This window comes from Triticum aestivum, chromosome 7A (genome assembly GCF_018294505.1).
Source record: "Triticum aestivum cultivar Chinese Spring chromosome 7A, IWGSC CS RefSeq v2.1, whole genome shotgun sequence".
NCBI lineage: Eukaryota > Viridiplantae > Streptophyta > Magnoliopsida > Poales > Poaceae > Triticum > Triticum aestivum.
The window spans coordinates 367,533,619-367,556,566 of NC_057812.1; the positions used below are offsets into that span (position 1 = coordinate 367,533,619).

Sequence of the window (22,948 nt, forward strand, 5' to 3'; positions counted from 1 at the left end):
GCACTGTCTGTACTATAGGCGCACTCGTTTGGCGGCGTCCGCCACGGCCGCGCGGACCGCCTCATCCGCCATGACCTCCACGCCTATCGCCACCACCAGTCCCATCGGTGGCTAACTGCTACTTGAGCTTCTCCTCCTTTGCGGCCTTCGCTTTGACGCGCCGAGTCTGCCGCGTCGCCGAGATGATCTTCCGGGCGAGCGATGCTCAGGTCCACCGGCACCTTCGCCGGCTCCATCCCCGACAGGTTCTCCGACGGTACCATGCGTTGGCGACAGAAGGAAGGAGAGGGTGGGAGAAAAAAGTGGGAATTGGAGGAAGAGCGGCGGGGAATGGAAAAAGAGAGTGAGGATTTTGGCGCGAAAACAGTGCGGGATGCTGCAAAAGCGTGGGCTACGCCTTCCTTTTGGGTGGGCCGGGAGGGGGGGGGGAGAAGAGCAACGTTTCACATGTGTGGACTCCCAACGTTTGTCTTCGGTTTGCGGAAGAAAACACATTCGGACCGCGCTGCAGATCGATACAAGACCGCGTTGGATGATTTCCGTGGTCCAGATGATTACGGGAGGTTTGCGTGGCGTTGGAGATGCCCTGAGCCAAAAAACCCTGCCATTTTTGTATTCGACTTATTGTCCTAGGAATGCCTTGTTTTTGAATAATAAAGTTCTCTGAATCGGAGTTTACTCTTACGCGCCCGAGCGCTACAACGCTGGATCACAATCTTTTCGCCCCCTCCCCCTTCGACGCGCAGGACCTTCTAGCCTCAACTACTAAGGACATGTACAATGGTTGATAAGATAGTCTTATCTTAAATTTTGCATGTAATTTAAAGATGATAAAAAAGTCTATAATGGGTTATCTTTTAGTCTTATCTTCAATAACTAGTCATCCCTAAAAACACGATGAGACATATTGTGCTAAAAGATCATTTCTTGTCTTTTCTTATGAGTTCTCTCAACTCCACATCATTATACATTATACATGCCTAAAACAACAGAAAACTTTTTAGGGCTGTCTGAAATTGGCCGTAAAAAAAAAAACACGCAAATCCCTCCTCCTCGAATCCATTCCATCCTACCGTCTCATTGCTCCTCCCCATCCCACTCGCCAGATCTCCCTCTACCCCGCCTCCCCCTCCGGCCTCCGCCATGTCGGTGTCATCGCGCTTCGAGCTCCGGGTAAAACCCTAGCTACTCCGCAGATCGACGCGCCCCCTCCCTCTAGCTCCCCTCGCTGGCGACGCCCCTAACCTCCCCTCTCCTTCCAATTGCAGGCCTCGTCGAACCTTCACCAGCAGCCACCGCCTCCCGTCGGCATGAGGTGAGCGCCACGATTTCTAGGTTTTTGTCCTCATGCGATGGATGGGGGGTTTTCAGAGTGGTTGGCCACCCCTCTCTGATGGCTGTGAGGGCCGACTCGTCGCTGTGTTGTTGCTGCAGCGGCGATGTGGGGACATTCGCCGACGCGGGGAACCTCGAGCACTGCGCCAAGTACCTCAATCAGACGCTCGTTACCTTCGGTTTCCCGGCCTCGCTCGACCTATTTGCCACAGATCCGGTCCGTCGCTCACGTCTCCTGCCTTTCGAGACAATGTCGTCCCTTTTCTCTAAGCATTGGTGTGAATTTTGTGTCGACTTTTCGGTTAGGATCTAACTTGCCATTTGCATGCTATTGTATTAATTTTATGGCAGTTTCGGGTGCTCTTTCTGCTCGTTTTCCAGTTAAGGGCATATTTGGATTTCAGAAATTTCAAAACGTAAGAAATAGGAAAAACGCTGGATTCAGATGCCATGTACTTCCTACAGGATTTTCTAAAACACATGAATTTTGCCAGAGACGCCTTTGGAAGGTGCACATAAAATAAACACGGGAATTTTAGAGGATTGATGAGGAGAGAGAGATAGAGTGAAGGTGCATTGGACTTCTCAAAAGAAAAAGAAAAAGAGGTTTGAGCTCATGATGAGATCCCTATAAAATAGGGGGCATAGCAATGGATTTCATAGGAATTTTGTAGTCCTAATCCTAGGATCCGAAGGGTTTTCATAGGAAAATTTCCTTAGGATTCAAATCCTCTAATATTCCTATAAAACCCCACAATCCAAAGAGGCCCTAAACTGTGTCCGTTTGAATCTTCTTCTTCTTCTTCTTCGTTTGTGGTGAATGGGTGAATGTTATCTTTCAGGTGCTTTTTCTAAATTTTCCGTATTCTGTCTCTGTGGCGCAGGTATCTATTGCAAGAACATGCAACTGCATGTATGCACTGCTGCAGCAGCGCCAGAGAGACATCGAATTCCGGGAATCGACCAATGATCTACGGCAACGGTGAGCTTTCCATTTCTCTGATCTGTATTTGGGGGTATCACTTGGACGTACTATGCAGTGTTTAGTTATGCATTGCACACCAGACCTGCAGGGTAGTACAGTTTAGCAATAAAGTACACCACACAATGCTGCCTTGTAAGGGCAGACTGATAGTCGTCTGTGATGCCTCGTGCTCTGGGACGATATTATTGTGACCACATCTTTTTTACTTCCTTAAGCTTTGTCATGAATGTACATGATGTATCGCTCTGTTTGGTTAATTGACATAATGTTTTGCACCAGGGAATTAGGCCACTGTTACGCAACCTGAAAATGTGACTTCGGATAGTGCATGCCATTCGTTGTGAACACCTTCTGAAGTTTACTCTTTATTAGAGTATGACAGTCCTACAGAATTCAAGCGCAATCTTTCATATTTCTGTGTGTTCCTGCCCTTTTGCCCCCTTTGACCCCTTGCATTTTCTGCTGCTATTGGCTCCAATAACCCAGTTTCCATATTTTTCTTGTGTAATTTAACCAGTTCTTGTACTCGATGTGAGTCCTTTTTTTTGTGAGCCAAACGAATGCCTATAGCTCGGAAACAGACACAATGAAGAAAATGAGGTTTGCCACAATGAACCGAGTGTGATTTGAGATGACATCAGTATAGCACCTGCTCTTTAGCTTTATAACTATATCCTTCGAGTTTGAATTTCAATCTTGCTTGAATATGAAGTTTGAGTTATGTTAATCCACCGAGCATTTTATTTTTGCTGTTGAATCAAACTAGATAGGGTAATTCTATAAGACTGTTGCCTTTGACATCATCTTATACGGGCCAAACCTTAGGGGTGGCCCAATCTTCACGATTGGAGGTGGATTCACTGATGAACACGAAGAACAAGAAGAAAACAAAGGGGAAATCAAAAGGAACACACACACAGGACAAGATTCACCACCAAGTACTCACTCAGCACAAAGTCAATACAAGAGGTGCATCTTAGATCCAACAAAAGGCATTTCATCCCCAAATTCAAGGAGATGGGGGTTTTGAGAGATAGTTCTTCCCTAAATCCAAAGAGTTGGAGGGCTTATATTATGGAATCTTTACCCATGGGTGGCCTTGTACTCCTGGGAGTCTTCTCCTTCGAGAAGTCTTGATCCCACACAGCCTTGTATTCTTCATGGTTGGAGGTGGATTCACGGATGAACACGAAGAACAAGAAGAAAACAAAGGGGAAATCAAGTGGAAAACACACATAAGGACAAGATGATCCACCAAGTACTCACTCATAGCACAAAGTCAATACAAGAGGTGCATCTTAGATCCAACAAACACACAAAGGGAGAAGGGTAACAAAAGGCATTTCATCCCCAAATCCAAGGAGAGGGGTTTTGAGAGGTAGTTCTTCCCTAAATCCGAAGAGATGGAGGGTTTATATTCCAGAATCTTTACCCATGGGTGGCCTTATACTCCTCGGAGTCTTCTCCCTCGGGAGGTCTTGATCCCGCACGGGGTGATAGATTGAGCAAAGCTATCTCAAGTTATTAGTCTCTACTTTGCTAATCCTAGATCTGGTCCTAGGTACGGTTTATATAGGTAAGGGACGAAGGGGTAAGTGGGAGATAGGGATACAAGGGCCGATGTCCCATTTACTATGTCAGGCAGTGTTTCAGATACTCCGGGCCATGTAGGCTGGAGGTTCCAGCCGCTTGGCAGAGTAAGGTGCAATGTGGCTGCTGGATGGTGTGTGCTTCTGTCTAGGGTCTTCGGCCCAGAGGCTCCAGCTGCCTTTGTGAAGACACGTCTTAGTGAGCTGTTTCTTATGTCTGATCTTGGCCCTCTTCGCTACATTCTTGGGATTGAGGTTTCTTCTACCTCTGTTGGCTTCTTTATTTCCCAAGAAAACTATATCCAGGATCTCCTTGCTTGTGCTGCTCTTACTAATGAGAGCACTGTTGAGACTCCCATGGAGCTCAATGTTCACCTCAATGCTTCTGATGGTGATGGCGACCCCTTGTCTGATCTGACGCGTTATCACCATCTTGTTGTGAGTCTTGTCTATCTAGCTGTCACTCGTCTGGATATCTCCTATCCTGTTCATATTTTGAGTCAGTTTGTTTTTGTTCCCAGTTCGGTTCACTATAGCCACCTTCTTCATGTTCTCCATATCTCGCTGTCTTTTCTTTCCCTGATCCAGTTCGTTACAGCTTCAGGCCTGTTCAGATGGTATGTGGGCTAGTGATCCCTTGGAACGCCGTTCACTTTCTGCTTACTGTGTTTTAATTGGCTGTTCACTCGTTGCCTAAAAGACGAAGAAACGGACTGCAGTTTCCGTTCGAGTGCGGAGGCTGAGTTGCGAGCCACTCCCTCCATTCCAAAATATAGTGCGCCCGCGCTTCCCGAGGTCGAACTTTGACCATAAATTTAACAAACGAGACCGACTGCGGCGGGAGAAAAAGTTCCATAATTAAAAACTTCTTCCGAATACGAATTCACTGATATAACTTTTGCTCCCGCCGCAATCGGTCTTGGTAGTTAAATTTACGGTCAAAGTTGAAGCACGGGGATAGAGGAAGCACTACATTGTGGAATGGAGGGAGTATGGCTCTTCTGACGGCAGATGTGACCTGGTTATGGTGGTTACTGGTTCCTTCAGGAGTTTGGTGTGTCTGTTACTACACCTACTACACTCTTGTCCGACAGTACAAGTGCTATCAGTGTTGTGCGTGACCTTGTGAAGCATGAGCTCACCAAACACATTGATGTTGATGCTTCTTCTGTGCGTGCTGGTGTGCAAGATCTGGTTATTGCTCTTCAGTATGTGCCTTCCAAGTTACAGCTGGCGGATTTCTTTATGAAGGGGCAGACTAGAGCTCTTCTCTCTCCAAACTCAGTGTTGTGGATCCACCCTGAATTTAGGGGGGAAGGGTTTTAGAGTTATATATTACGTTTCATGTGTACCCTTCATAATTTCCCTGTAGTACGAGGGGTTTCCTGCATATTTACCACCTGTACATGTGTATACATATTGGCCATTGGCCCCCAGGAAATACAAATTGCATATTTCTAACAACATCAACACAATTGTTTGCAGCCTTTGGAAGGTTTTATAGAATATTGTTAAATCACTATGTTATATATGGCTAATGGCGGCTTGTGTTATACAATGTGCAGTATGCAGTCTGATATTTCAAGACTGGAAGCCAAGATCGAAAGGATGGATGCCCAATCGGCAGCAAAAGATCGAGAGTTGGCCACTTTGACCCGAACGGTTTGTCCTTGTGTCAACTCTGTTTGGGTCTTTACCACTTTTGAAACTCTAAAACTAACCCCTAATCCAACCGCAATTACCAGGAGGCCAAAAACACCGCAGCTCTGAAAGCTCATATTGAGAAGCTGCAGCAGGAACGTGACGAATTTCAAAAAATGGTTATTGGAAATCAGGTTAAATGGTCTTATCCTTTTCCTTTCCTTGCAAAAATTTCCTTTTGTTTTGTTTGTTTTATTTGTTTATGGATGATCGAACTAACTATTCTTGTTATGGAAATCAGGTTAAATTCTTGTTTTATTTGTTTATCTTCCTTCTGTCAGCAAGTACGCACCCAACAAATTCATGAAACGAAGAAGAAAGAAAAGGAATACATCAAATTGCAGGTGAGCTATTGCATTTTTTCTCGTAAGATATGTAACAGACATAGCATGGAGATATTATCTGAATTGTTGCTATTGGACGGAACTATTTCTATTTGCAGGAGAAGCTAAACCAAGTATTGATGGAGAAGAAAAAGGAATCATCACGTTCAGGAATGGAAATAATGAACTTGTTGCAGGTGCTGTGTAAGCGAAACTTTGCTTGATGACGTTGTGTAAGGTTTGCTTTGCTTGATGACGTTGTTATTTTGTTTAACAGAAAGAGGGACGACAGCGTGGAACATGGACTGGAAAAAAGAATGACAATGACTACTACAAAATGATTGTAAGTAGCGAGCCACTTCTGTAAAACTGATACGTAGCTGGTTGAATATATTCTAAGGAAACCTTGAGTGCATTCAGGTTGATGCATATGAAGTGAAGAAACAAGAACTAGTCCAGGAGAATGCTGATTTGCGGGCACTGTTACGTTCGATGCAGGTAAATACTGCGATATTCCACATTTCATTCCTTAGTTGTTTGTTAATGTATGGGTGTGTAATATTCTAAGTTGCTAATAGGATTCACATTGTATTATCCCTTTCATTATAGATGTATATACACCGTGTTCTAATCTGAGTAATAATGTTCTATATCAGATGGATATGCGTGAGTTCCTTAATGCTCCAACTGGATCATCACAGCCTGCTGTTGCTGGTAATGGAAGACAGGAGGCAGGGTCTCCCCAGTCCCCACTTGGGGGCAAGACGGTATGCAAGCCTAATCTTCTTTGCAGAGGTTTTTGTTTGTTCACATTTTTCTCCTAAAAATCCACATTGTTTCTGCCATGTATGATATCGCAACAGAAGCATAAAGAATGTAAAATTGGGGAAAATGAAATATTTGGTCGTCATGTGTTTCCTTCTTTTCTGTCACATGATTTGCTCAGTTGGAGTCGCAAGATCCATCCTTTATTTTGTTGGGCTTCCTCCTGCCAGGATGTCTTTGACTTGCCCTTTCACATGGCCAGAGACCAGATAGAGGAGAGTTTGCGCACTAAAATGGCTTCAGTGAAGGTAGCAATCACTGAATTGCTACACGTTCCTTATTTTTGATGTTTCAGTATGCAAACTGTTCTCCCTCTCACTGTCCTCTTTAACTTTGTAAAACAAATTACTGCGCAGGCACGAATGACGCAACTTCAAGATGCTCAAAAAGGTGCTGAAGTGACCTCGGAAGTTACCGAGCGTGAACTTGAGCTTGAAGCTCAGTTAGTTGAAGCCAGAAGCATCATCCAAGAGCAGGTATGTGGTGTTTAACCACTCATAAATCAGAATTATTTATAGCATTGAAATAGCAAAATATTTTAGTGCGCAAACTGCTCAGTAACCTACATTTGGGAACTGAATTTACAGGCGTCCATCATGTCTAAGCACTTCTCCAAGTCTGATAAACCAAGGTGGTTTGATACATATTCTCTAAAGTTCCCTTCTGTTTAAACCCAAAACTATATTCTTTTACTGATTCGCAGGAGGTTAAGTGGCCTGGATGCCGAGCGTGAGGCGATTCTTTCTGCTTCTACAGATGTGTAAAGATATATTCATGGTGAATTTCTGTTCTGGAAGGCTGCAAGGCACATCATTTTGGTCTGTGATGGAGGTCTCTTCCTGCCATGGTAGCACTAGTGCCGCGGCAGCCTATGTAGCATGATGTGCAGGAGCATCTCTCCTGCCGTTGCTAACTGATAATCCCGTAGGTATGGCTGCCGCTACTGGTATTCCTCTGATGGAGCGGAGTCTTATGCAGCCTGCTGTCTTCGGAATGTAATTGTGCCTCGTTTTAGTTCAATGATGTGGTTCATCTTGTGGCAACTGTTATAGCTCGTTTGGCACCTCGGTTTTCATTTCATTTGAAATGAAACGAAAACACATTCATCATAGGATATTTTGTTTGGTAGGAAGTTTTCTAGTTTGGCAGCCAGATGGATTTGTGAAATGAAATGAATCTCATATGTTCCATCAGGCTGCGAGTTGGGGAGTTGTGGCTGCCGGTGGAAAACGAGTCCGACTTTGGTTGTGGCGGGCGTTGGCGGTGTCTACGCGCCGTTACATCGCTTTTGCGGTCATTTTCTCCTCGCTTAGACTGTTTCGAGGGGAAACCGTTGATCTGGGTATCTTAGATCGGACCACGACCTTGATCTGGGTATCCTAGATCGGACAACGACGGTGCTATTCCTTGATCTGGGTATCCTAGATCGTACAATGACGGTGCTATTCGTGCTGTATTCCTTCATGTGGGCATTGTTTTGGAGCAAATGCTTGTTGGAGTAGTCAAGAGATGGAGCGGCGTGACATCTACCGTGTCAATGTTGGCGGGTCTTGGTGGCATGGTGCTGCACAGTCTTGGCGGCAGATGCGTCTGGATGGGCGAGCGCAGGGCGGTTGTGTTGTTTGGCGTCGTGGTGACCTCCTCGCAAGGTTGATGCGTCAATACCTTCTTTGAAGATGGATTGTCTTTGGTGGCGGTGACCACTGAGAGTCAGTCGGATCGATATGTGCCCCAGACCCGGCATTATGGTTCACCTCTTGCCTCTCGGCGCTCGATAACTTATTCCCACCAAATGAGGACATAGTCTTGGAACTCAAGGGATGTCATCGCGATCTTCTTCTCTTCTTCATAGTTGTGCAAATGGAAGATTTTGTCGACCTTCAATGCCCATGAAAGGTACTCTTCAGGATCGTTGCTTCCGTTGAACTTGAGCTTGCCATAGCGTTGTTCTTCATTGTGTTGGGGTCGGGGATGATGACACCCGTGTTGTAGATGATTGTCAAGCTCGTGTCGCTCTTGGTGAGGAGGATTGTCAACCTCATGTGATGTAGGGTAGAACCCTAATCGCTCGATCTTTCACGAAAGGAGCGGATCCCGCGAAGAACACGAGGAACACGAGGGGGAAAACGAGGGAAATCACGGGGGGAAACACGAGAGAATCACTCAACCAACAAGAAATAGTCACACATGTGCTAGATCCTCGAGTACAAAGGAGAAGATACACGATCCAAAGTCAACAACAGACGATACACGGTAACCGGTCTTCTCCGTGAGGAGGTCTTGATGTTTTTCCCTAAAGAGGGGTCTTGAATCCGCTTGTGGGATCTTCTCCAAAAGGAGGTCTTGAATCCAAAGGGATCTTCTTCGAAGAGGCCGCGGTCTCTCACGAGGAGTAGATCCGATGTGGATGAGCGAAGCTCTATCTCTAAGTATGAGCTAAACCAACGCTAACCCTAAAACATAGGTGGAGGGGGAGTATATATAGTCTAAGGGGCGAAGGGGTACATGGGCCTCGGCCCAGATGCACTGCACGCAGGCAGGGAAGGCCAGATGTTCGGGTGACGGGCCGGATGTTCGGGCGTTCGTGGAGGGCCGGATGTCCGAGCTGGAGGGCCCGGATGTCCGGGCTGGCGGGGTTGGTCTTGTTGCTCTCGGGTTCGGCGGTGTCCGGATTTCCGGGACGTGGGCCGAATGTCTGGCAGCTCGTGAAGGGCCGGATGTCCTGGCCATGGCCGGATGTCCGGCTGCTGTAGCAGCAGACTCTTCTTCCTTCTCCTTCCTTCGCTCCCGCGCACGCTTGGCCTTGGTCCTTGGGCTCTCCTTGGACTCCTTGGGTGTACCTGAGTATGCACAATGTCCACGCTTGAAGTAGCATCCATGTCTTACATGCGGAAAGGGAAGATTCAGAAAGGAGCGAGTTCACCTTAGGCCCAAAGGCGTATGCTTGAGTGTACATGGGGATGATCGTAGGATGCTCCGCATCATCTCCCCTCCCTTGGGAAAGATCCGACCTCGGATCGTGATCCTCATCACCACGGAAACGTTTGTCGTGGATGGACTTGTAGTTGGACGAAGTGGAAGACATCGCGCAATCCAAGTACCCCAAGGTGTCTCCTGAGTGGTACACATGCAAAAAGAGCAAACACAAACGACACTCGGAAATACAATGGTTAGCGCACACAAAGTGTCCATCATGTAAGAATGAGTCCGTGCGACAAGAGTGAGCATGACAAGGTGCATGAAGCTTATCCAAAAGATATGGAATGGTATGCAAAGCATTCATGGGAGCAAAAACATTCATTATGCACACAAATGTGTTGTGAATATGATCAATGCAATCACGGTGCAAAATGATATCATAGTGAGACGGTTTATCAATAGCATGAATATGGTAATGGATGCTCAATGTGATATGATCATGCAATTGATGGTAGGCAATAAGATCATGATGTATGAATATGCCATCAAGGTATATCACAACAAATTTGCCAATGAAATGCACAAGCTCATATATCATGGATGACATAGAAAGACAAGATGCAACAAGGCAATCGTAATATGAGTCAATCCATGCATAAGATGCAAATTTGTCATGTGTATGATATGTCCATCAAGCATGACATGTGTGGGCACAATCAACAAGTATGGAGGTGTTGGTGTACCAATGCTAAATGTCGTGGCATGAGTGGAGGTTCGAAGGTGCATCCAATAAGTCCGAGCGCTCCTCAACTTGAAGGTCCATAGAGCCAATCTTCCATGTAGCTCCTCCATAAGCGAGATGTAACATGTAGACAACAAGAAGGAGACAACAATGAAAGAATGACCCATCCAATATGTGTAATTGAGGATGGCTCAAAGGGAAAGAGTTCACCTTTAGGAGATTCTCGCAAATGTTGGTGTTGCACATCATGTATGCCTTCACATGACCAAATTGTGTCAGGATGGTATCGCCTTGTGAATCCTTCAACTTGAAAGAACATGACAAACACTCGGAAAAACAAATGAGGTTAGCGAAAAACCTATCATTCGTGCGGTAAAATACCCAACAAGTGTATGCATCATGCTCATCATAAGAAAGGACAAGGGAGCATTTTATAGTATGGAGGCATATAATGCGAGAACAACCAAATTCAATAGGCTCAATCAAACAAGCATGCATCACAAGTAAGGTTTCCAAGTCTCCAAGATCAATAAGCATAATTGGAGGCAAGCGACAATGAACAAGATGTATCAAGTGAGAGGCACGAGCATATATGTCATCAACCCAAGAAAGCGAGTAAGAAAGGAACATGGGTGATGCAACAAAGCAATCAATCATATCAATCAAGTAGTGTGAGCTAGTAGTGCGAAGATGCAACATACTAGAGGGAATCATGTCAAACATGTCATGTGTGCAAATGGTGGACATGAATAATTCACATGACATAGCACAAGCATGAAAGCAAGATATGAGCAAAATAGCATCAATAGCACGAGGCACATGATAAATATGGCAATAGTAACAATGATCTCCACCAAGCATGCAAATACACATAGGAGTAGTATAATTGTGAATCATGGGTAGATGCAAGCAAGGGTCACAATTGCATGGCAAAGGCATAGAAGAAAGCATAACATGCAAAGTGAACACGGTAAAATGAGCAAGAGAGCGGTATATAGCCCATAGCCGTGTGAGAGCCAAGTGAGAGAGATGCGCGTAGTTGTTGCGCGAAAGGAACAGTGGTAAGGATAGTTCACGGGATCCCAAGTCATCTTTGCTCTCAAGAGCTCGTTTCGTCAACTCTTGGGATTGAGAGGTTGACGATTGTGCATGATTACCTACACAAAACAAAGACAAAGGAAAAATTGTGTGTGCGTGGTAGATGTACACATCATCCATCGTGATGCACACATGCTTGTGTTGGTTAGCACAAAATATCCAATGCCCAAACAAATGAGATGCGTGATATAGAAACATGTCATCCATCATGATAGGTTTGTTGTTATGTATAGCATAATGGAGACTCAAATTGGGCAATGCATCATGATATATATGTAGAGCATTGTTATTCATGGAATGCATATGGTGCAAGCAATTATGAGAATCATGCAAAGTATGGAATGCATCAAAATCTCCTAATATGTATGAGGAAACTATGGGGGTCTCCTCATGAGCATTAATGGAAACATCACATGGAGAATATTGACAACATTCAAAACAATGCATATTTGGAACAATGTGATCATGGCATGGCATAGTAGATGAATTGCGCAAATTATGTAAAGGAAGCATAGCAATATCATCACATGAAAAACAAAAGCCAATGACCATCATCTCGTCATCTATGCCATAAGTGCAAATGGGATTGATTTTAATGGGGCATGCATAGTTACTATGTTGAGATTGAAAAGATGCAATATGGGATATCTCACTCATAGCATATGACAAGGTTAATGGATTGTCAAACATGATGTGACCAAAAGAATTTTCACATGATATCCTATGAAGCATAGCATCACAACTAGGCAACTCAACATGCTCATCATCATATTTATCATAAATAGGTAAGTGATGACATGAGGAAGTCGCACTAGCATGAAGCATGGGAATAGGTGTGTCAACATCATGCAAGCAATCATTCGTGAAATAGTCTACTAGTGGGACAAGATAAGCACCATCACCTATGTTACCTTTGGAGCATCGCTCATGTGTTGTAGGTGAGGTGTCGAAGACCAAGTCTTGGTCATCTTCATCTTAATGGAACCATGTGGGGGGGGGGGTGCATCTTCTTCCACCATAGCCATCATTGTCTCCACTGGAGGCATGGACTCGTCGAGGATAGGTGTGTCTTCATGTAGGAGACCTAGCACCAAAGAAGAAAACACACTAGGAGTAGAGGTTAAGTCGTTAGAAATCAAAGTGGCCTCACATGCCGTGTCAACTACCTCACTCACTAAGTGTTGTGGCTCACTCACTCCCTCTCAGATGCTCTCACTCATATGGTTGGTGGAGTCACTCAAATGGCGCTCAACCTCACATAGGATGTGTGGCATGCTCTCAAGTATGGGGCTAGTGGTGGTCACACTCATCCTCTCATAGGAAATGCACTCAATGTCACATATGGTGGAGTACTCATGTCACTCATGTGGTGGTGGCTCTCCTCACATGGGAATTGGGGCATCTCTTCATATGTGGGTGTCGGAGAGATGTAGGTGCAAATGTCTCCATACTCAATCATGTCGTGGTCGTAGTCGTGGATGAAGGCCGAAGATGGCACATCATCACTCTCCTCCAAGACCAAAGATAAGGTCTCATGTGCAGTCTCGTAGCTTGACTCGGAGTATGAGTCCAATATGGGCGCCGTCTTCATGTTGTTGAAGAGGTTCATGCTCGTCGCGATGGTCGAAGGGGATGGCCCTTGCTCGACCTTCTTGTCGCCGTCTTGTTGTAGGAGGACCATATGATGTGGCACCTCGTAGCTCATCTCCATGACCGAAGGGAATGTCCCATGCTCGGCCATCTTCCTTGGGAGGCTTCCGAAGATGGAAGTGTCGCCCTCGCTCATAGTTGGTCGCCTTGTACTTGATGATGTCGATGTAGGCGAACTCACGGGAAGTAGGCGAAGATGTCGTACGTCCAAAGGCGAAGATGCCTTGATAGCACTTGGCGAAGATGCCGAAGTGGTTGTTGTAGTCGTAGCGCCGTCTTGGTTGTGGTCGTCTCGCGGTCTTCTCTTGTGCTCATGAAGTTTGGACTTGGCGTGAAGTAGGGCTTGTTGGGACTTGTGCATTTGCGCTTGGTGACCATCGTCATGATGATGTTGGTGTTGTCGCACGTGAGCTCGTAGTAGATGTCGCTCGTCGTCGTCATGCACATGTTGCTTGGAGGTGACTTGCCCTTCATGACGAGGTGGATCACGAACGTGATGGTGGTCGCCATGGAGATGTGGACGTGGACGACTTGCGCTTGTATCGCTTGGGCACTCCGAAGAGGATCGATGTGCTCGCCGCCGCCTTGAAGATGACAAAGGGGAAGTAGACTTGATCAAGGCCCGAATCTCCTCCATCCTTGCATCTTGCTCCTTCTTTTGTGCGGAAAGCTTGTTGTCGATGTAGTCTCTTTTCCTCGCTTCGGAGTGGCGAATGTCAATGGAGAGGTTCTCGATGCGCTCTCGCAATCTTGATTGTGTGCCTTGCATTTGTCGTTGTAGATCGAAGATTGACGCTTTGGTGATGTAGTTGTTCACGCCGTCGTTGTTGTGGAAGACCGGAGATGAAATGCCTTGCCTATCCATCACTCCAAGAGAAAATTATGAGTGGTAGAAAGAGAAGAACGAATACCAAATGTACCTTGACCGAAGTTGAAAGTGGATCAATGATCACTCCAATGTGGACAAGGAAATAGCACAATTGGTACCAATTCTTGTCGGTTTCTCACACCTACACAAATAAGGCTTATGGTGGAGCTCGGTGAGGATAGTGGCACAAAAATTTGATGTAAAATGTTAGCAAGAGTCAATAATGTTGAAAGAGATTCACAAATTCGCAATTGAAACAAGTATACCAATAGCAATATGTGCCACACGGAAACACACACACGGATAGATAAATGGGGTCGTGCAACCAAGGAATGAGCTCAAAATGTGGAATCCACGGAAAATGCTCTTGTTGCACAACTCTAGAGAGACGCTAGCACGATTGCTCAATTGGCGGATACGACACTTGTGCACAACCTATAGGAGACAAAAATGCAACGACTCCTATCCCAAGTATGCTATGTATATGATGTTCCTGTGGTATGATCCAAGATGATCGGATATGACAATCTTATGCAATGTGGTATGATGCTATGGCACTTGCTTACAAGCTCTTTGTTCACTCCTTTTCTTTTGCTTAAAAGCTTATTCTTTTTTTGTATATGGCCACTTTGCGAAATGCACAAACCAAGATAGCGATTGTGTATATGCGGGAACAAACTTGAGGCACAAGGGATGATATGATACCGATATGATATGCTATGTATGCAATGTATGGTGTAGATCACTAATGTGCACAAGTAACATTGCCGGCAATACTCAAATGGCTAGTCTCGATAGGCAAGTGACGCAAAATGGGCTAGGGGTTATCAATGCAATGGCAAGGGAATATACAATGGAGGGATACCACGATACCAAGATGATATGGAGGTTACCGTCTGTGTCGATGATGAGTGGCGGTGATCTTGATGGAGATACCAAAAAGATGGAGACTCGTCCCTAAGTAGCCGAAACACCTTAGGAAATGGAAAAACCGCGAACTCAAAATCTCAAATGTCAAATGGTGGTAGCGGGAATGCGGTGGTGGTTGCGGAAATGCAATGATGGGTTTTGCGAGTAGGCAATGCGGAAGTGGAGAGTAAGGTTGACTATACACGGTGTCGGAGTTGAAAGCACGGTCCCTAAGTAGCCGAAACACCTTAGGAGACACAACTCACAACACAAATAAAATTGGGTTAAGTTGGGTTGGTGGAAGTGTATGGTGGACAAGCCTATGCGGAAGTTATGGTGGTGGTGATTGATGAAGAAGCAATCGTCCCTAAGTAGCCTAGACACCTTAGGAGACTCAAATCACTCCTCAAGCAACCACTAATGCGACGGGGAACAAAATTGGTTAGGTTGCATAAGTCGGTGGTGGTTATGCGGAGGTTGTGGTGGAAGCCCTAGGCAAAGATGCCAAAGTTCCAAAAATTTGATGGAGTCAAATGGTTACGGTAGTATTTTTGTTGGAGGGGGGATGTCAAGAGCTTTTCAACGAGCTAAAGAACGCGAAAATCGGACTCCGGATGAATTAGTTATGGACAAAACGGTGAAACGAGGAAGCTGAAATGTACAGGGGCCGGACATCCGGGCTTGGGGCCCGGATATCCGGGGGCTGATGTCCAGAACCGTGCGGAATTTGTGCTCCAGGAGCCAGATGTCCGGCTTGGGGCCCGGATGTCCGGCCCGACGATTCCAGATCGGGATTTGGACTTTGAAACTCGATTTGGGGCGGAAATTGATGATTTGGGGGGCAAAATTGATGGGATTTCGTGGATGGAAAGTGGGGACAATTGAGGATATGCTAGATCCACTCGAAACCAAGCAAATCCATGGATCAAATCCAACAAAACTTCATCTCACCAACAAATCACAAAAAATTGGGGCTATTTTTGGTGGGGATTTTTGAAATTGGGGAAGAACACAACAAAATTAGGCTAGAAAACACAACAGGGAGGCTCCGAAATCATGATCAACGTGGCTCTGATACCAAGATGATGGTATCAAGAGACAAGCTGGCTCTGATCCAAGATGATGTAGGATAGAACCCCAATCGCCCGATATTTCATGAAAGGAGCGGATCCCGCGAAGAACACGAGGAACACGAGGGGGAAAACGAGGGAAATCACGGGGGGAAACACGAGAGAATCACTCAACCAACAAGAAATAGTCACACATGTGCTAGATCCTTGAGTACAAAGGGGAAGATACACGATCCAAAGTTAACAACGGACGATACACGGTAACCAGTCTTCTCCATGAGGAGGTCTTGATGTTCTTTCCTAAAGAGGGGTCTTGAATCCGCTTGGGGGATCTTCTCCAAAAGGAGGTCTTGAATCCAAAGAGATCTTCTCCGAAGAGGCCGCGGTCTCTCACGAGGAATAGATCCGATGTGGATGAGCGAAGCTCTATCTCTAAGTATGAGCTAAACCAACGCTAACCCTAAAACATAGGTGGAGGGGGAGTATATATAGTCTAAGGGGCGAAGGGGTACATGGGCCTCGGCCCAGATGCACTGCACGCAGGCAGGGAAGGCCAGATGTCCAGGTGACGGGCCGGATGTCCGGGCGTTTGCGGAGGGCCGGATGTCCGGGCTGGAGGGGCCGGATGTCCGGGCTGGCGGGGTTGGTCTTGTTGCTCTCGGGTTCGGCGGTGTCCGGATTTCCGGGACCTGGGCCGGATGTCTGGCAGCTCGTGAAGGGCCGGATGTCCGGCTGCTGTAGCAGCAGACTCTTCTTCCTTCTCCTTCCTTCGCTCCCGCGCGCGCTTGGCCTTGATCCTTGGGCTCTCCTTGGACTCCTCGGGTGTACCTGAGTATGCACAAGGTCCACGCTTGAAGTAGCATCCATGTCTTACACACGGAAAGGGAAGATTCGGAAAGGAGCGAGTTCACCTTGGGCCCAAAGGCGTATGCTTGAGTGTACATGGGGATGATCGTAGGATGCTCCACATCATCATGTTGGACTTGTTGTGGATAATTTCCATTCTCTTCATGCTCTTGATGAACTTGATGTTCTTGGCAAGCTTGTGGAGGAGCTTGTCGAGCTAGAGAAGGAACTTGAGGAAGGTGACGGTGCATGCGAGCTTGATGTCGTCATTCATGAAGTTCTTCGCGAAGTGCTTCCTCTTGTTCATGGACTTGTCGGCCTCGGTTGGCTACGGCTCGACTTGAATCTTGGAGGGCTTGTTGCGCCTCAAGTGCTTGAGCTTCACGGAGTTATTGTTCTTGGCGTTGTGCCTTGGCATCTTGTGCAACTTGGTGTAGACGCGCTCGCTCTTCCTCTTCATGTTGGCGTTGTTGTTGCTGTTCTCGTGCTAGCGCAAAAGCCTCTTGGGTTTGACGTCATCGGCGCTCTTGAGAGTCGGTGTCGCGTAGAGGATTGAGGCTTGCTTGACGATCGTTGCTGTAATACCCACAATGCGGCTATATCTCCCACGTGTCGGGGCACGACTGATGAGGACATCAATACAATTGTTACACCCACAACCCCTGCAGCTATAAATACTGGACCAATTACTAGAGCTCGCGCACGCCAACTAAATTACCAGGTACTTTCGTTTCTTGGTAATGATTCTAATGTTCATGAGAATATGATGCTGCCTAAATTGGATACATTTGTTTTGCTTACAAATGAAGGGCCTAGCTTGGAGAAGGATGAACATTGGATTAAGAACAAGCATGGAGATGATGGCATGCGCAAGGGGAACAAGAACGGAGTTACAAGTGATGATTTCAGGACTTTGAAGCCACCATAATGGGTGCATGAAGCCTTGGACGAAATATACAAGATGCCACTTCATAAATTTCATCCCGAGGCTATTATAGGTGCTGCGTCACCTTATTATTGGGCCAGGCCCATGTAATTTCGAAATACATAAGTATAGGCTATTTTTAGAGTCCGTATGTGTGGGGAAACAAGAGATAGGGTTGATTTCGGACCCCTCCACCAAGGGTCACGAAATTCCCCCCTCTTCCTCCATATATACAGCCCTTAGGGCATCGTTTAGACTTTGGGTTTTGTTTAGATTAAAAGTTCGCCATAGCTGCAACTTCGCGTACTTCGTTTGTGTTCAACGACCAGACAAAGGCGTCACAGAACCCCACCTTGATCAATAAAGCTTTCATCTTATATTCGCAATATCCAGATTGCAATCTCAGTTTCTTGCTTGTTCTTCGTTTGCTCGCAGGAAACAGACCCTCGTCGTCAGGTTGATCGTGCTCCGGCGTGGTCAATAACCTCTCCGAGTTGGTTTAGCGATTGCTAAGGCGCGACGTCCTCGCACGTTCGTAGTCGGATCGTCAAAGTCGACTGCCACCGAAGCGATATCCATCATCTCATCGAAAGACGGGACACCTTTGCCTCTATCAAGTGGTATCAGATTTCCAGGTTGCTCGGTGAGATTTTACAGTTTTTCGTAGTTTAGATCGAGTCTGTTCTTCATACCTACAGTCCACGAAAAAGCCACAAAAAAAATTAGGGTTAGTTCATCATATCCGAACCAATCTGAGCCTTTGCATAATCTTTTTAGGGTTTTGCTTTATTGAATTTGCGGTTGCATCGTCGTGTCTAGTTGCTGGTCTTAGAGTCTAGTCTTTTAGAGTTTCGAGTTCTGGTCATAAGTTGTCACGCCGCCGCTGCACCATCATCATCGCCCCTGCCATCTACCACCGCCGCTTATCCGCCACCGCTTCGAATCCGTATCCATATACCACCACCGCTGTCATATACCACCACCGCTGCCATCTACTACCATATATCCACCACCAATCCGAGTTCTTGTCATATTAGGTTTGTTTTCGAGATCCATCTAGATTCCGATTCGTGTTTCCTTGCCGGAGTAGGTTTCGGAAAAAAAAGAGTCCGGAAACCACCCTCCATTTAGGCCCAAAATTTTTCGAAAACGCATTTTTTGAAAATTTTTCTGGCTATCCTATTTTTAGGTGTTTCTGAGTGTTTTGAGACAGGTGCCATTATAGGAAGTTTTTTTTGACCCGTTTCCAGTTTTTGGGTCCGGGCAGTCGAAAAAAAAAATTGGTCGAAAAAATTTCGTGCCCATCCTGTCAGTTTGACCTAGGAAGAGTTTTGAGACACTCGCCATTATAGTGATTTTTCGCAAAAAAAACAGCGCAAAAAAAAAACAACGCAAAAAAAAAAAGAGCGAAAAAAAAATCCAGAGTGTGCTTTTCCCTTGTTTACGTGTCGCGCCGTGATTTTGTTGGTGTTCTAGGCTCGCGTCTCTAGCACAGTCTAGCCTAGGACCAGCACAGTACCGTCGTTGAGCGTTTATTCAACTTTGCATCTCTGAATTGATTATTGCTGACCCTTTTTGCTACCATATTATAAGCCTTCCCAGCTCCACATACATCTACGTCGTGCGTTTGACTTTCCCTGGTAATCGCTCTATCCAAGCTTTGAGAGTTTTTGACTACAACGGTTGCCGATCACCGCCTGCTGCTGGGTAAGAACTGGTAAGAATTTGAGATTTGCTTGACGGATTTGTGACACCCACCACCACCTCTTTTTAGTAGTCTGTAGGATCATATTCTTGTGTGTTTCTATTGCTGCTAACCATGCCAGGATCACAAGCCGATGAGACTGACTGGGAGAACATGACGAATAAGGATTTGCATGATAAATTTCAGCAAATGATGAGTGGACAGGTGCAAGATGTGCTAAACAGATTTGAAGAGGCCATGGAGAAGATAGATGGCATGGAGAAGACGTTCGAAACAAAGCTCGATAACAAGTTTAATGAACTGCTCGCGCGTCTTCCACCACCACCACCCGCTGCACCTAACGCACCTCTCCAACAACAACAACAACGACTACCTCCACGTCGCGAAACAGATCTCCGCCGAGCGAGCCGTGTTCCTCTTGCGTTTGGCCAAACTGTTGGTGCTGCTGTTGATACTTCTGTGGCTCTTGCTGCTGATGCGGAGGAGGATGATTATGTGGGAGATTACGAGGATGAGGTTGCTCAAAATCAGAACTACGTGCAACCACCTGCACCACAACCACCAGGTCGTCCACATGCAAATAATCACAATGGTAGGGCTTTCCCTCAGGTACGAGATCATGACCATCTTCCTAAATTGAAATTGAATATTCCACCTTTCGAGGGTAGATATGTTCCTGATATATATCTTACTTGGGAGTTAGAAACTGAACAACGTTTTACATGTTTACAATATTCCGAGGAGAGACGGGTTGCCGCTGCTGTTTGTGCTTTCACTAGTTTTGCATGTGTATGGTGGTCTGAACATTGTAGATTATATCCTATTCCAACTACTTGGGCTGCTTTGAAAACTGCTATGCGTACTCGTTGGGTTCCACCATATTATCAACGTGAATTGCTTCAGAAATTACAGCGCTTAAGACAAGGAAAAAATTCTGTAGAAGAATATTATCAGGAATTACAAACTGGCATGATTAGATGTGGTATTGTTGAGGAGAATGAAGCTATGCTTGCATGTTTTCTGGGTGGATTAAATAGAGAGATTCAGACCATTCTAGACTATAAGGAGTATACTAATATCACTCGTTTATTCCATCTTGCTTGTAAAGCTGAACGTGAAGTGCAGGATCGACAAGCATTGGCGCGAACTAACTTTTCTGCAGGCCGACCTTCATCATGGACACCGCGTGCATCTTCTACTTCAACTGCACCAGCACCTCAATCAGGTGTCTCCTCCAGTCGTGATACTAGAAAACAGGCACAACCACCATTATCTGCCAAGAGCGCACCTGCTGGGCCTGCACAGAGTTCTGCTTCTTCCATGGCATCAACAGGGCACACAAGTGATATTATTTGTCGTTTTTGTAAGGGAGGAGGTCATTATGCGAGAGAATGCAAATCTCCGCGTGTGATGATTGCTACCGCGGATGGTGGATATGAGTCTGCTAGTGACTATGATGAGGAGACTTTGACTCTTATTACACGTGAAGAACATGGTGGAGATGATTCTGATCATGAGACGCAATACATGGCTCCTGAAGACGCTGACATGTATGAATGTTTAGTTGCTCAACGTGTTTTGAGTGTGCAGGTCACACAAGCTGAGCAAAATCAGAGGCACAATTTGTTCCATACCAAGGGAGTTGTGAAAGAATGTTCTGTGCGCGTCATCATAGATGGAGGGAGCTGCAACAACTTGGCTAGCATGGAGATGGTGGAGAAGCTTTCTCTCACCACAAGACCACATCCACATCCTTACTACATCGAATGGTTCAACAACAGCGGCAAGGTTAAGGTAACACGTACTGTTCGTGTGCATTTTAGTATCTCTACATATGCTGATTATGTTGATTGTGATGTGGTACCTATGCAAGCATGTTCCTTATTACTTGGTAGACCATGGCAATTTGATAAAAATTCTGTACACCATGGTAGAAACAATCACTATACTCTTGTTCATAAGGATAAAAATATTACTTTGCTTCCTATGACTCCTGATTCCATTTTGAAAGATGATATTAATAGAGCTAATAAAGCAAAACACGAGACGAATAAGAGTGAAAATCAGATTGTTGCAAAAGAATTTGAGCAACAAATGAAGCCTAATAATAAACCATCTAGTGTTGCTTCTGAAATTAAATTGAAAAGTGCATGTTTATTTGCCACCAAATCTGATATTGATGAGCTAGATTTCAGCAAATCTGTTTGCTATGCTTTTGTGTGCAAAGAGGCATTATTTTCATTCGAGGACGTGCCTTCCTCTTTGCCTCCTACTGTCACTAACATTTTGCAGGAGTTCGCTGACGTCTTTCCACAAGACGTGCCACCGGGATTACCGCCTATTCGAGGGATTGAGCATCAGATTGACTTAATTCCCGGTGCTTCACTGCCAAACCGTGCACCATACCGTACCAATCCAGAGGAGACGAAGGAGATTATGCGTCAAGTACAAGAGCTTCTCGACAAAGGTTATATACGCGAATCCCTTAGTCCTTGTGCTGTTCCTATTATTCTAGTGCCGAAAAAGGATGGTACATCACGTATGTGTGTTGATTGTAGAGGCATTAATAATATTACTATTCGTTATCGTCATCCTATTCCTAGGCTAGATGATATGCTTGATGAATTGAGTGGCTCTACAATATTCTCCAAAGTTGATTTGCGTAGTGGATACCATCAAATTCGTATGAAATTGGGAGATGAATGGAAAACAGCATCCAAAACTAAGTTTGGATTATATGAGTGGTTAGTCATGCCTTTTGGGTTAACTAATGCACCTAGTACTTTCATGAGATTAATGAACGAAGTTTTACGTGCTTTCATTGGACGATTTGTGGTAGTTTACTTTGATGACATATTGATTTATAGCAGATCTTTGGAAGAACATTTGGAACATTTACGTGCTGTTTTTATTGCTCTACGTGATGCACGTTTGTTTGGTAACCTTGGGAAGTGCACCTTTTGCACCGACCGAGTATCTTTTCTTGGCTATGTTGTTACTCCACAGGGAATTGAAGTTGATAAAGCCAAGATTGAAGCTATTGAGAGTTGGCCGCAACCCAAAACGGTCACACAAGTAAGGAGTTTTCTTGGCCTCGTTGGATTCTATAGGCGTTTTGTGAGAGATTTCAGCACCATTGCTGCACCTCTCAATGAGCTTACAAAGAAAGATGTGCCTTTTCTTTGGCGTACCGCACAGGAAGAAGCCTTCTCGGTATTGAAAGATAAGTTGACACATGCTCCTTTACTCCAACTTCCTGATTTTAATAAGACTTTTGAGCTTGAATGTGATGCTAGTGGAATTGGATTAGGCGGTGTGTTATTACAAGATGGCAAACCTGTTGCATACTTTTCTGAAAAATTGAGTGGGCCTAGTCTGAATTATTCTACTTATGATAAAGAATTATATGCTCTTGTTCGGACTTTAGAAACATGGCAACATTATTTATGGCCCAAAGA

At 45.4% G+C, this 22,948-nt stretch overlaps 1 protein-coding gene across 3 annotated transcripts; it reads left to right on the forward strand.

The window, feature by feature from the left end:
* The first annotated feature begins 1,018 nt into the window (after positions 1–1,018).
* Positions 1,019–7,951, forward strand: LOC123154914 (afadin- and alpha-actinin-binding protein). Of its 3 annotated transcripts, XM_044573523.1 has the most exons (15): positions 1,020–1,173; positions 1,269–1,315; positions 1,435–1,552; positions 2,220–2,317; positions 5,475–5,571; positions 5,655–5,744; positions 5,892–5,954; positions 6,053–6,130; positions 6,211–6,276; positions 6,354–6,431; positions 6,590–6,700; positions 6,929–7,006; positions 7,115–7,234; positions 7,346–7,389; positions 7,462–7,951. In XM_044573523.1, exons 1-15 carry the CDS (start codon positions 1,144–1,146, stop codon positions 7,520–7,522), a joined length of 1,179 nt encoding a protein of 392 aa, XP_044429458.1. In that variant the 5' UTR covers positions 1,020–1,143; the 3' UTR covers positions 7,523–7,951. The 3 variants fall into 3 exon arrangements, with proteins under 3 accessions (XP_044429459.1, XP_044429458.1, XP_044429460.1); XM_044573524.1 differs by lacking the exon at positions 6,929–7,006 and having other exon boundaries at positions 1,019–1,173; XM_044573525.1 differs by lacking the exon at positions 1,435–1,552 and having other exon boundaries at positions 1,059–1,173.
* The last annotated feature ends 14,997 nt before the right edge of the window (positions 7,952–22,948 follow it).